Source organism: Bombus pyrosoma, unplaced genomic scaffold (genome assembly GCF_014825855.1).
Source record: "Bombus pyrosoma isolate SC7728 unplaced genomic scaffold, ASM1482585v1 HiC_scaffold_4707, whole genome shotgun sequence".
NCBI lineage: Eukaryota > Metazoa > Arthropoda > Insecta > Hymenoptera > Apidae > Bombus > Bombus pyrosoma.
Window position 1 is genome coordinate 1 of NW_025219965.1, and position 15,330 is coordinate 15,330.

Consider the following 15,330-nt stretch of genomic DNA (forward strand, 5'->3'; position numbering starts at 1 on the left):
TCATCTTGCAAATGAATTTATTGAAACGAATCGCCTTGTTTTTAGCAGTTGGACAATGAAATTTAAAGAAAAAGCATAATTAATTAATACCTGTTCAATCTACTTGTCATTAATAATGCAATACAACATAATCTTGTAAATAAATTTATTGAAACGAATCGCTTCTTTTTTAGGAGTTGGACAATGAAATTTAAAGAAAAAGCATAATTAATTAACACCTGTTCAATGTAATTATCATTAACCCTTAGAGTGCTGAATACTCGGAACCTATGCCATCCGTACGGACGGCACGCTGCCAGCGCTGACGATCGCTGTGGACTGAATACTTTTTCGCTATACTGAACTCTGTTGAGTGACTATTCAAAGCGCAAATCGTAATAAGTTATAGTAATTCTTTTGCACGAGATTAAACGATTCAAGAGCGTTATTTTTTAGTATTAATTATTTATTATAAACATTGAAATTTACAATAAACTAGAATTTGGGTAGTAAACTAGAAAACAATAAACTAGAAAACTAAATTTAGTAAATATAACACAAGTTAATAATTCAGTTGTGTATGAAAAATTTCAAAACAATTATCGATACATAATTCGACATCGCATTTTCTGTCGTTCCTTCTCTTATTTTTCACGCAAACAACACATTCTCTTCTTGATAATTGCGTTGTGCCGGCACGACTATTCTACCAAATGTCCAAATTGGACAAATTGTGAATGCAAAGTATTAAATAAAAAAAAAAAAAAGAAAAGACAGTTTCTTCGAACGCGGCATTAACATTGAAATGCATTTATATTTATCTCGCACAAACGTAATAGTATTACTTCTGGGTAGGTGCTCGGAAAAATTGACAAACGCATATATGCGTCCTTAGTCCACAGCGATGACTTCCGCCAGACGCATATATGCGTCCATAGCACTCTAAGGGTCAATCGACGGCCATTTTGATCCTACACTAGTAGGAATACACAAAATGTCGGCAGGTTTAGTGTTAAACGTACCTGATTAACCTCCTCGCCACGTCGTATAACGTCTCATAAATAAATGAAATTTTCCGTATTTAAGTTCTAATTCCTCGGTGCGGTTAACTTCCGAATTAGATTGAGAATCAGATCCGGATGTTAATAGCCATATATTATATAAATTTTTCAGTACAGGAATACTAATGGCCCCTTGGAATAATTTTCTTAAGATCATTTTCACTGATTTCTCGAACTAATCGAATCAGGTCGGATATGTTCACAGACAGAGATTTACGTCGCGTATGGAACCTTCGCTCGTATGGAACCGGCACTAGCCTTCACTCAGTCGTTCGTTGCGCTCCTTAGCCGTAAATGACGTAATCTGGAAGAGACAAGAGATATAAATCCGCCTGTAAAGCTATGAAGGTGATGAAGCTATAGTGGGGCGCATGACAATAGCGGGAGTGGGAGGATTCACGCCATATTCTACGGCTGGCGATTGGCCAAACATTGGTGAAAACATCCAATCCTCGCAGAGTTCCGCGCCGCTTTCCAGGGTGGGATTTCTCCACGTATAAAAAAAAAGAAAAAAGAGAAAGTTATACTTGAAAATGAAATTGAAACAAAAATCGGTGAATTCTTAAATTTAACGAATATTTATTTCTTAGAAAATGGCGATCATTCTTACAGTTCATTGTCGCAAAGTAAAACAAATAAATTGCTTTATTTTCCAAGCCTCAGCACGGAATTAGAACTTCACTCATTAAATTATACTTTATTTAATTGAGAAAGCTTGTGAGCCTGTTACAATTCAATTCAAAATTAATTCATCGACCGTTTGCGCGCTGCTGTTATTTTCGCCATAAATATCGTTGCTTTCGACACTTGTATAGCAATTCCACGTATATTTTAGGAAAAAAAAGAAAAAAAAAATGAAATTGAGAAGCTTTCTCCATGTTACTAAATCTCTAGTGGTTTGGAATATGAGTCGGAGATGATCGACAGAGAAGACGAGAGAACAATATCATCCTCATGCAGAGTGAAGATGTTTGAAGCATTGGTAGAGAGCGTGGCGCTGTTTGGAGCAGAGGTATGGGGTTGGAACATGGAAGAAACGCTGGATAGGATGAAAAGGGGGTACGTGAAATGGATCTTAGGTTTAGACAGGACAACACCAAACTGCATACTGACAGAAGAGTGCAAGATAAAAGAAATCAAGGAAAACGCATTAAAAAGAGCAGCAAGGTATGAGGGGAAAGCCATAGAGTCAAAAAAGGAAAGAGAAAGAAGGGGCTAGAAGAGATAACAAACGGAGGGACACAGATGGAAGCAAGAGAAGAGCAAGAAGAGATGAGAGTAGACCAAATTATAGAGAAAAGAAGAAAGAGAGAAGCAGAGGAGAGGAGAAAAAGGATAAGGGAATCAAAATACGACAAACATTACAGAAAAATCGCCAAGGAAGAGTTACCAAAATACTTAGAAGAGAGGATGAAGTGAAAGGACAGAAAAATATTAGCAAGATTCGGATGTGGAAACGAGACTGGAAAGAAGAGGGAGAAGAAAAGATGCAGGCTATGTAAAAGGGAAGAAGAAGACCCGAGACACGTAATAGAAGAATGCGAAATAACGGGAGGACCAAAGGACACGGAAAAGATACTAAACGAGATTGGAGAAGGACTAATAGGATTGAAAAGAAAAGCCCAAAAGTTGCCATAGTTTTAAAGACAGAATATAGAATGGAGTGCGATATAATAGAATGGATAGGAGGGGAGGTAGATATGTAAGAAAAGAGAGATAGACAAGGAAAAGAGTTTAGATAAATATAAGGGAGGAGGCAATAAGGTGATGACGCCATAAGACTGATAGAATGTAAAAAGCACAATAGTTAATCGAGATGTAAAAACGGAAGCTCGTCCAAAGCCGAAAGGCACGGACTAAGTAATAATGATAATAATAATATATTGTTGAAACGTGTAGAAGATATTAGTAAACAGTATTATGATTATTTTTATGATTTCGACGAAACTTTCGGCTAAAATGGTAAAAGTCCGGAAAAATATTATGCTTATGATAAATCAATGATAGTGGTAAATTACAACGATAGAGGAAAATGTGCTGTAGATTTATCGGATCAAATGATAGCATATTCCACGCCATCTGGAAGAACTCTCGAGTGAGGTTAGGTTAGTTTTAGAGTTATTTTTAAATACATCAATTTCAAACGCGATGATACTCTATAAACAGGCAACAAAAACAAAAATCAAGCCATCAGATTTTAGAATGGCACTCGCAATATACCTTACACGGTACCATTCACCAGATCCGTCAAATATACTTATTCGACAAAGATTGCGACACGAAATGCAAAAGAAAGAAGGGCAAGCGCACCTGGCACGAAAATTTGGCAGAGAGTGCTATAAGAATAGATATTAAACAGTTAGGATCAAAAATTGGTAAGAATCGGACCAAAAAGGTGGCCACCTATCGTCCAGATTGTATTGATGAGTCACATTTATGTTTAAAGTGTTTTAACACGTTGACTGCCACGAAACCCATATTCCGGTGTCGCTTATTTGACTACTTGTGAAGGATCGTCGTAGATGTTTGAAAAGATATTCCACAATAATAAAACTGTTGAATTGTTATAAAAGTAATACGAAAATGGTTTGTTAAAAAAATTATTTAGAATGTAAAACTTTAAAGCGTTCTATACATAGCTGAGGTTGGTCGAGACAATTTGAACAATAAGTTGTTTTCTTCAAATTCTTTCGTGCCTTTGTTCGGTCCATTCGACATCTTTTATTTGCTTCTTCACTGCTATCTGACTCGCTAAGAAATAAGTTTTCAATTTTTCTTTTCGACATTGTAACGAATTAGGGCAGAGATTTTAAGTTGTACCGTTCGTTGCTCGGCCAAGATTCAAACTGATTTTGTGGAAAGTGGAGAAATGAGAAACAAATGCGAAGGAATGGAAAGAAAAGAAACGAGAGGTAAGACCACCGGATGAGTGACTCACATTATGAAAATATCGAATTAGCAGAGCACCGAGCAGAGAACGCTTCGTACTGCTGCAAGCGTGTCCTGACGGAGATTTTTTGAAAACAGACGTGGCAGTCAACGTGTTAAGACAGTACACCGTTAGATGCAACATTTGTTCTCATTTTTATTTCCTTTTTTTATTTATGTTCTAATAAATATGTTAAATTGAATTCTGAATTGAGCTTATTTCTCAAAATACACCTACTCGAATAGCTGTGTATACTTATTTCCAGGCATTAAGTCTACTTTTTCCTTAATAGGCAGTAGCACAATAACCCATCGATATACTTGGTAACTGATCAAATGTTTTCAACATATAATATTCACAATGATAAACAATTGTTACCTATATATAATATACCTAAAATTATAGAATTACATATACTTGAGAGAATGTCAGTTTATCGAAGAGGAATGGGAGGGAAAAGTTTGCAACAAATAGTAACGGAGTTTGGCATATCCGAAGAAGGACTACCAAGCTACCAAAAGATATCAGATGAAATCTTGGAAAATCAATACGAACTCGATAAAATTGTAGGAAAAAGAAAACGTCCGTTCGTCAAGGTCGATGAATTATCAGAGAATTTAAGAAAAATCCCTTCATTGGTGCAAGACAAATAAAGCTTTCATTTTATATGGCCGGTTTTTAGAACAGCTTCTAGAACATTCGATTTAAATGAATGTTAATTACGCACGCCGAGATATAGCTCCTCTGATAATTTATTTCAAATGTTACATTATCTCTAGATAAGATTTTATGTTTTGCGATATTATTAGGTAATAATTTCGTTAAATCATACATTTTTACCTCAGAATTGAATTTTATTCTTCGTTGTGTGGCAGATCGATGACAACCGGACACTGGCAAGTAGAGGACGTCAAAGCGGTCGTAACTCATCTAGCATGGCTCCCTCTACATTTAAGGCAGCGACTACCGGATATAGCATTACTGACGAGTCCACCGGAAGTCACGGGACGAAACGCGGCGAATTCAAATCAACTGGCGACGGCGGCGACTGGCTACGACGAAGAAGCAGCGGAGCAAAGAAAAAAATGATATCGAATTCCCAATTCGCTATAGTTGAATGGACTCTCGACATTTATAAATATACGTTCCACAGATGCAGAAATTTCCTTTTCATAAAACATTGATCATCGAAACAACTAACAAGGTGTGGAGAGCTTCTTTATACATACAATGTTGGGACAACAATGTTAACGCAACTGCTGTACATAATCATCATGATCAAAGACATCTTAGTACATGGCGTTTAACGATACAAGAGATGAATGGATATCTTAATGCCACAGCAACAAATACTTAACGATGTTTGTGGAAAGTATGTTTATGCTTATACGTTTTACATATCTTCTAATCAGTCTTCTTTAACAAATATTGTACAAATGACTATAGATGCCCAGATGTTGCAGTTTATTGCCCTTGAAATATCGACTTTACAAGGAGGAGAAACCAGTAACAAGCCATGAATATCCTACGATCATTGTCTTTTGTACAAGCAGTTACAAAATTAGCAGCCTCTAGAAAATATAAAAATACGTTATTTAAAGTGAGAAATAGGGGAATGTGCAATAATACTGCCAACTGGTATTTTATTAAAAGGTTCTTATTCAAAGGTAAGCAATTGTTCTTTGATGGCACATTTGCAGTAAGAATCGTGAAATTGTTCAAATCTGTGCAAATAATCATAAATCGCATAATAATATCTGTGCCGGATCGGTAACAACAGGTAGTGGGGCGTCAACGCGGCCGTAACACCTCACGGGCGATCCGGGTACCCAACCGCCAACACCAGAGGGCTACTCTGCGACGACAACCGGTCTGTTCGTCTCGCTAGCGGACGAATATACGGGATCACAATGCGAGACTCCGTCTGCGTCCAAGGCAGGGTCTACCGGATGCAGCCTTACTGACGAGTCCATCGGTAGTTCCGGGACGAAACGCGGCAAAAAATGATATCGGATTCCCAATTCGCTATAGTTGAATGGACCCTCGACATTTATAAGTATACGTTCCACAGATGCAGAAATTTCCTTTTCATAAAACATTGATCATCGAAACAATTAACAAGGTGTGGAGAGCTTCTTTATACATACAACGTTGGGACAACAATGTTAACGCAACTGCTGTACGTAATCATCATGATCAAAGACATCTTAGTACATGGCATTCAACGATACAAGAGATGAATGGATATCTTAATGCCACTGCAACAAATATTTAACGATGTTTGTGGAAAGTATGTTTATGCTTTTACGTTTTGCATATCTTCTAATCAGTCTTCTTTAACAAATATTGTACAAATGTCTATAGATGTCCAGATGTTGTAGTTTATTGCCCTTGAAATATCTTAAGATCGACTTTACAAGGAGGACAAGCCAGTAACAAGCCATGAATCCCATACGATCACTGTCTTTTGTACAAGCAGTTACAAAATTAGCTGCCTCTAGAAAATATAAAAATACGTTATTTAAAGTGAGAAATAGGGGAATGTGCAATAATACTGCCAACTGATATTTTATTAAAAGGTTCTTATTCAAAGGTAAGCAATTGTTCTTTGATGGCACATTTGCAGTAAGAATCGTGAAATTGTTCAAATCTGTGCAAATAATCATAAATCGCATAATAATATCTGTGGCGGATCGGTAACAACAGGTAGTGGGGCGTCAACGCGGCCGTAACACCTCACGGGCGATCCGGGTACCCAACCGCCAACACCAGAGGGCTACTCTGTGACGACAACCGGTCTGTTCGTCTCGCTAGCGGACGAATATACGGGATCACAATGCGTGACTCCGTCTGCGTCCAAGGCAGGGACTACCGGATGCAGCCTTACTGACGAGTCCACCGGTAGTCCTGGGACGAAACGCAGCGAATTCAAATCAACTAGCGGCGGCGACGACTAACTACGACGAAGGAGGAGCGGAGCAAAATAAATTATAGCGGATTCTCCATCCGCTATATATCTATTTATAATTTGAAGTTTTATCAACAAAATCTCACACAGAACAGCCGTCTACCATCCATTTGCGCTATATGAACAACGTGAAATATGATTCGTGTTAGATTTATTTGTCATTAAATTACGTGCAATGTACCTTCGTGTAAGCAGGATTACATTTCTTCGAGATGTCACGACTGTTCTTATTTTGTGCTAGAAAAGAAAGGCCACGCTGGAGCAAAAAATATTTGATTTAGCATCAAGTTTGCAAAGTAAGATAAAATTTATAACGAACGATTAGAAAGTAGCAGCTGTTTTAAAACTCTAAATAAATTCCGTAATGCAAACATACATGACTGCTGATCCCATTATTGCCAGGTTTGTGGTGTTATTCCAAGTTATATGTTATCACGTAATTGCAATATGTAATTTGTCATTGAGACATAGAGAGTTAAATTTTCATTATTCGTTCAAGCTGTTCTTGAAGAGTGGTGTGATTTGGGTTTGGATAATGCTGCTAATGTTGTTGGTGTAAAATATCTTTTTATTTTGAGGTGGTGTTTGATGTAAGGTGCCCAAGAAATACTCTCCATGTTCAACAATATAATTTATTTAACAATCAACAATCAACAATCCTCGCTTCTCGACTATGTTTGCTTCGCTTGACCCTTTGTACTTTGCTGTTCAAAACCGAATGAATCTTTGGACAGATTCTTTTCTTCTGTTGATATTCGTTCGTTAGACGTCCGCGATCGTTGCTGCGAACGCATTTTTCCAAATATTCGGCGAAAGCATCGTAGGGATATCGATGGCACATTAGGCATGACGGCCTTACGCTTTCGTGATATTACGCTTTGTGTCGCGAAGCCATCGTAAAGTTCCGTCGTCGAGTAGTCACCACAATTTATTAGCAGATTAGCATGCGCAATTGTTCAGTATATACTAATAATTATTTTTCGTGTTACTCCAAACATTCAGCAATTCGTAGTTACGTGTGGATCAATTTTAGGAAAAACAAGCTTGTTTATACAGGGTGGTTGGTAACTGGTGGCACAAGCGGAAAGGGGGTGTTTCTACGCGAAAAAAGAAGTCGAAAATATAGAATAAAAATTTTTCGTTTGAGGCTTTGTTTTCGAGAAAATCGACTTTGAATTTTCGCTCGGTACGGATGAAAGAAAAGATTATTGTAGCCTTTCATACTTTAAAACAATCGAATACGTTGGAAAGTGTTTATAGAAATTTAATTAGAAGAGCAGAACTATGTGTTTGGCAGAATGGGCAACATTTTCAGCAATTTTTGTGATAATAAATTTTATGATTACTTCATATTATTTCATTATGTATTCCTAATCTTCCGTTACGGCAAAAACAAACTTAAACTGCGATAATATCCATCGGGACAACTAACTACAGTGAGATCCGTTATAACGAGACGCGATAAAGTGCACGCGTACCGAGCGAAAATTCAAAGTCGATTTTCTCGAAAACAAGGCTTCAAACGAAAAATTTTTATTCTATATTTTCGACTTCTTTTTTCACGTAGAATCACCCCCTTTCCGCTTGTACCACCAGTTACCAACAACCCTGTATAATCGTAGCAAGAGTTTAAGCTGAATACGATACTGGAACATTCGTCTCACTCTTTCTATAGTAATCATAATTACTTCTATTTTTAACGTATATTTAAAATTTAGATTTACATGATTTTGTACATTACCTTTAGAAATCGCTGCCTTGACAAGTACATAAGTTATGTTTATTGCTTTTTCATATAAAAGTCTTCAAAAAGCTGTCGCGTGCAATTAAAATACAATTAAAATAGGCAAAGAATATTGACGACGAGATTGTAGATGCCAGTTAAACTACTAAAACAATTTATAGTCCAATGGAAAATATATAATATAAACATTAAAGTAAAGTACTATCAATAATTATAAATATGATATGTTGTAAAAAATAAATTAAAACGGATTCGTAGGAATGCCGCTGATTTCAGCCGGGAGCATTACTTCTACCTGTGACCGTGCCTTTATAACAGTTGTCAGAGAAATGCAATTAATAATCAATTGATAAACAGACGGCTTTACAATAATTTCATCTGCTTTGATGCTTGAAATGCATTTAGCGAAGAGGAATTGCCAATTGTCGTATATTTACAAGCAGCCAGATTGGAAAGCAATCCCTTGACGTAGAGTTCACAACAAATATTTGTAAGCAACGACTTCTAGGAATCCCAGCAATACACTTTATGTCGGTGATGCGTTGAAGTTTATACAGCACGTCCTAAGCAGATGATAAAACCCGAAAAGTTCGAACTTTATGTGAAAACAAATCGATGCAATGCGCAGCTTCACTTTCTGATGGCTTCTGTGTTGATTTCGCGTTGAGCTCGAGTTTAGTTTCGAAGCAGATAGCTTCATATGTATAACATAGTGGTTGCCGAAAGCCTTGATGCATGTACCTGTGTAACAGTTGCGTGTGAAGTAGTAACGCATATCGAATAATGTGATTGCTAACGTAAGTTTAATCTGCGAATCAACCAAAGACCTCAAAAGAACAATGCAAGCACAGTTAAAATTAAGAAAATGTTTCTTCCAACCGTATAATACATAGATAATTAAACATAATATATACATACATAATGTACAATGTATAGGATGTATGGGGTATATAATGATGGAACTGGGACATGGACGTGCAACAATAGATGCTGTTTTTCCTGCTGCCGATTGCAGAATCTAAACACATTGTGAATAAAGTCAGATTAAATATTATCGAAACTTTGAGGCGTTTGTTCCTCCTGACGAGTAGAATAGGCTGCGATAAAAAAGAATTTTGACCTTAAAACTAGTACTTAAGTTTGAGGTTGGTTTTTAATAGATTCACACAGATTCTATTATACTTTGTATATTTCGCCACCTCGTACAAAACGTCTCAACACACCGAATACACTCAGATAATTAACACGTGGTCGACTGCTAAGACAAAAGAGCGTCGTTACAAGTCGTACCAACTTAGCTTGCAGGAACTAGCGATCATACCAACTTAACATTTCTTAACACTACACCCACTGTTTATACACCCGGCATACTTCGCAATCGTAACGATGTACACACACACACACGTACACACATTCAAACATACACGCCGTTTCCGTGAACGTGTCAAATTTCGCAAACGCCGATGCTACTTGTCGTGTTGTTGCCGAGCGCGAAACATGGAAACATTCTAACGTGGATTGTAAATTCGTCCATTCGCGGAGGCTATTTCGATTAGGATAATAGAGGTAGTTTAATGAGTATAATGCTCGATTAACAGTTCAAAGATATTATATATTTCCAATAACCTTGTAGAAAAGATAGTTACGCTGGTGCGTAAGGTATAAGTTAAGTAGGTGAATGATTGAAGGATAAAAACCCGGTAAAGAGATGTTGACTGATCTGTAGTCGTTGTCTAGTCTGGTGACGATGTTGTCGCAAAGGAAAATTCTTGCTCGGTGGTGATGGCCCCACCACTTGTCTCTAACGGGTGGGATCCCAATTTTTACCTGATGGAGGAACCTCTGGACTCGAACACGTTTTATGCCAATTGACGGCCTTGACGGTAAATCAAAAAGCCTGGTTTCATCACAGTTCCTTAGGATTGTTGCGATCCGTTTAATTCTATGTGCACAGCTGGTGGCCGCCTCAAACGTAAAGAGTCACCGGACGTAACAGGTCAGTACATAACACGTAGTATTATCGTTAATAAAATAATTATAGCGAATGCTTTAGTCATCTGATGTAGCCAGTAAAATCTGAAATAAAAGGAAATATTATTTGTAGTTACTAGCTTTCTATGCGAAGACATTTCTACACGCACTTCGATAATCGCCGCCGCGCTGCGTCTAAAGATTCAGGGTCTTCTTTAAAAATAAACTTCTTTATTCCTACGACGCAAAGTGCGATATACTTGTCCCAGTCCATATCCTGCAAGTCCAGTTCAACGATATCGCTGTCTTCTAGCGTTTTCACTTCCTTCATCATATCGATAACGTTATCTCTTTTGAAGGACCATTGCCGTATGCTAAAGTAGTTTGTCACTGTCGACATCGTATCGTAATGTTTGCTAATTTTCATCATTCTGAAATACCATTTTTAAGTATTCCAACGTGCGGTTGCTCGTTGCTTGACAAACGATAGAATACTCACCTTGGTTTACTACCTCGAAGCCTTAAATAGATATCCATGATAAAGGCGGGCAAAGTGTGCAGAAATAAAGTCAGAATATTGTAAACGTATTTGTTAGATACCATCGCACACCACGGGTACCACAACAAACCGTCCATCGGTATTTCGATGGCATATTTCACGAATTTATCCTTCAGCTCACCGTAACTTGAAAATTGAAACGTTTACGCTGATAGAAATAATCGAATTATATTTCAATGGAGCTTATCATTATTAGAGTATCTCAGGAAATATTATATAATTTCAGCCACGTCTCCAGTTTATTAAATGAAGCAATTGAGAGCAAAAGTGAACGTAAGCATAGAATGCAACTGTCTTAATTACATTATTTATTTATTTACTACTTGCTTTAGTCCAGATACCATTCATATGGCAAATACAGTATAGTTTGAATAATTCATTTAATAATTTAATAATTGCTGACTGATAATTTCGTAGTGAATGTAACGAGGTTTGCAACCATTCATTATTATTTATTTAAATGTAATTAAATTCTTACAGAACATTGTTTAAGAAAATGATAAATATGCTTCAGATCCCCGATATCAGGATCACATAAGAAGAAGCTAACGCAAAGGGGAAGACAGAGCCTGGCAGGTATTGTTAGTTTACTCTTGCACTCTTGTCATTTCCAGATGAGACTGTTGAAAAGTATTGTCAATAATGAAATTAACTCTAGCTAATGACATTTGTCAACAAAACTAACCTCTTAAGAGCCCTCGTCGAGCATACAGGGTTGTCCATTTAACCCGGAACCCGATCTAGCGAGAACATATGAAAATGGCAACATCGTAACATGTACACTTATTATTACAGTGAAATGTCGTTCGTCACCTATCAGCTGTTGCTGTGCAAGTATAATTAGGCAAGAACACAGAGCGGTTTGATGGTCGGCTAAGAACATTAAATTTGACGTCACAATAGGGGGACACGGAGGGGCCGCAGTGATAATAAGAAACGACATCAAACACCACTTGCATAGTCAAATTAGTCAGGAACATGTTCAAGCAACCACCGCTACAATACAAACTAACAGCAATTATTTGCAGATGTCAGCAGTATATACACCACCGCGACACAAAATGACATTACAAAAATGAGAAGAGTATTTTCAATACTTTGGTGACAAATACGTCGCAGCGGAACACTTCAATGCAAAGCAAACGTTATGGGGCCCAAGAATTAACATACCTTGAGGTAGAAATCTCAATATATTATCTACAGAAAGAACAACATGCCTCTTGTCTGGTTATTTCAATTTGAATTGACTGGCTCGAGGATGGCCCAAGTAATTCGATCGGGCTCTCATGAGCAAGACTGTAATCGCACTGTTCTACCTCCTCCGTTGCAAAGGGATGGTCTGTCCCACCTCTCAAACCACACAAACAACAGTAAAAAACGTAAGCTGGATATAGCTAAAAAAATGTAAACACTAGTCGGAACGAATCGTCAACAGGCCATATTACTACTTCTAACAGATTCGCAATATCAGAATCTACAGACAATTCTATTAACAAACCAACATACGCAAAATGTTCCTCTTCCCCCACCAATCTTCATCGATGATGTCATCGACATTACGATTACAAACTAAGAATGAAAAATAATCAGGTTAAAACTCCTATAGAAAACTAAGAAAGTTGCTAAAAACCCTGAAAGCAAACTTCCACATATATAAACTGAAACAAGAAAGACCTTTTCGTGTGGTACTTCGCAACGTGCACCACTCAGCTAACTTGGATGAATTGGAGCTTGAACTCTTAAATCATGGCTATGAAGTAACTAATGTTAGCAATATATACGTCGAATTATTTTTAGAGTTTTGTGTTGAATCATCGTTTGAGTCGTGGGCGCGTATTAATTCTTCATTTGGATTTACCATTGTTTAACTTAACTAAATTATATTACACTTAAATTGTTTAACACGAACAGATACAACTTTTACAAGGTTTAACAACAAATTAGTTTAACGAACGCTTTTAACAATATTCTTGGGTTCAAACGAATCCACGGTCAACGGGAAACTCTTTGTACAATTGTTTGTATTTTCTCTGTATCGCAAATTACGTTAGCTGTATCGCTTGGTTTCTTCTAGACTGACTTCCCGATATCCGTAAACTCTCCAAGGAGATCTCAACAAAAGACTGCCTGGATCTCATTTGTCAATTACATATTGATTAGAAATATCAACAAAATTCCAGACGCCGTTGCTAGGCAGTCCTGCATAGAGCCGACATTGCTCCTGGCCGAGGCTTGTCCGTTGATACAGCGTGTCCCTCAATATCGGTACTTCTTCTGTCAGATCAAAACGTTCATCCCGTGACCGTGGCTACGTTCAGCGACCAGTTGCGTCACCTCGAGACCAAGTATTCCAAAAGAAATGCTCGATGTCTCTACATCTCCGACATACATAATAGTATCACAAAAATCCCGCCATCCTTATTCTTTATTGATTTAAAGCAACAGCCAAATAATAAAGAAGTGAATGACATCAACCGTTTAATGAATTCTGTAGTAAAAATTGAACCACCTTTTATGAGAAAAGAGATGGTTCAATGTAAAAGGTGCCAAAGATAAGGCCACACAGAAATATTGTAACCACAATTACCGCTGCGTTAAATGTGCAGGTCTTCATTCCACAGATCAGTGCACTAAATCTTCAGAAACTTCTGCGAAGTGCATGCTCTGTTAAGGAGAGCATCCTGCGAACTATAATGGCTGCACAGCTCATAAGACCTTGTATAAAAATAAGTACCCTAAAGCCGGAGTTTAAAACCTAACCAACCAAGTACTTATTCCACAAAAATTGACTACTCCTTCAACCTCCTATGCACAGGCAGTTCAAGGAAATCAAAGCAGATCGAAAATCTATAGTGATCATTCACAAAATAGTGTTCACAAAACACGGATAACTTCAATAGGCTTGAAAAATTAATCGCAAAACAAACAGTACAAATTAACAACTTGCTATCATTGCTTACAATCATCGTGGACAAATTAACACGCTCTGACGTAAAATAAAACCAATACGCATAGATCTTTGGGATGCTAACGGTTTGGCTCAGCATGAATACGAACTAGAACTCTTCCTAAAACAACAAGAAATTGACGTAATGGTTATATCTGAAACTCGCTTCACCGATAAAAATTACCTGAAAATATGTGGTTATAACTTTTACCATACCCAACATCCCAGTGGAAAGGCCCACGGTGGCACCGGAATTATCATCAAGACCAGCATAAAACACTATGAGCTTCCATCACTCCAGAAGGACTACCTCCAAGCTACAAACGTAGCGATAGAAGATTAGCATGGTCCAATCACCACATCAGCAGGTATATTGTCCTCCTAGACATTCTATTTCCAAAGAAGACTTCGATAAATTCCTCAAAGATCTGGGCAATAGATTCATAGCTGGAGGAGACTATATCGCTAAACATGCGCAATGGGGCAGCAAACTTATCACAGTAAGAGGCAAAAATTTTTTGAAATGCATAAACGTCAACAGACTTAATTACAAACGAACCCACTTACTGGCCCACTGAGTCTAACAAACTACCTGATTTATTAGACTTCTTTATAACTAAAAACATCTCGCCAAGATATATCCAAATCAACTCTTCTGTGAAGCATCCATCCGTCATAATAACAATTAACTCAACAGTTATCGAAAATCAACCTAATGGCTTTATTCATAACCAACTCACAAACTGGCAGTTCTTTAGGGAAGTATTCAATCATTCAACATCAGCCTCAATGTCCCTAAAAACAAACAAAGATATAGAAGCAGCCACGGAATATTTAAACACCAGCGTAATAAACGCGATCCGTTCTTCCACCCCTATTAAGTGTTTGTTAATAAACATGAATACCCTCATTACATAATAATAAAAATCGTAGAAAAACGCAGACTTAGAAGAGCATGGCAAGGTCATAGAACACCTGACGACAAGCGTAAGCTGAATAATGCAACGAGAAAACTGACTAAAATCCTTAAAAATTATAAAAATGACTGTTTTCAAAAATATCTTGCTAATCTGTCTCCCACAGCTGACTCCAACTACTTACTATGGAAGGCATCCAGGAAACTCACTCCAATTCGCTGTCCGCAGGTGGATGGGCGCGTAGCCCCATACAAA

At 37.5% G+C, this 15,330-nt stretch overlaps 1 protein-coding gene and 1 long non-coding RNA gene across 5 annotated transcripts in view; one reads left to right on the forward strand and one right to left on the reverse strand.

Moving 5' to 3' along the window:
- The first annotated feature begins 916 nt into the window (after nucleotides 1–916).
- On the forward strand, nucleotides 917–7,312 carry LOC122577423. Of its 4 annotated transcripts, none has more exons than XR_006320275.1 (6): nucleotides 917–3,415; nucleotides 4,845–5,341; nucleotides 5,416–5,636; nucleotides 5,750–6,259; nucleotides 6,334–6,562; nucleotides 6,676–7,312. It is a non-coding gene; the product is annotated as an uncharacterized LOC122577423 (long non-coding RNA). The 4 variants fall into 4 exon arrangements; XR_006320276.1 differs by having other exon boundaries at nucleotides 917–3,145; XR_006320277.1 differs by having other exon boundaries at nucleotides 917–1,519.
- Nucleotides 7,313–10,272: 2,960 nt separating this feature from the next.
- LOC122577425 (putative fatty acyl-CoA reductase CG5065) overlaps nucleotides 10,273–15,330 on the reverse strand; it is a 22,529-nt gene continuing 17,471 nt past the window's right edge. Inside the window, exons 7-9 of the mRNA XM_043748722.1 lie at nucleotides 11,152–11,337; nucleotides 10,823–11,083; nucleotides 10,273–10,757 (exon numbers count right to left, since the gene is read on the reverse strand). Coding sequence (XP_043604657.1) covers nucleotides 10,679–10,757; nucleotides 10,823–11,083; nucleotides 11,152–11,337 — 526 coding nt within the window. The 3' untranslated portion in view covers nucleotides 10,273–10,678. The remainder of the gene's footprint in view (nucleotides 10,758–10,822; nucleotides 11,084–11,151; nucleotides 11,338–15,330) is intronic.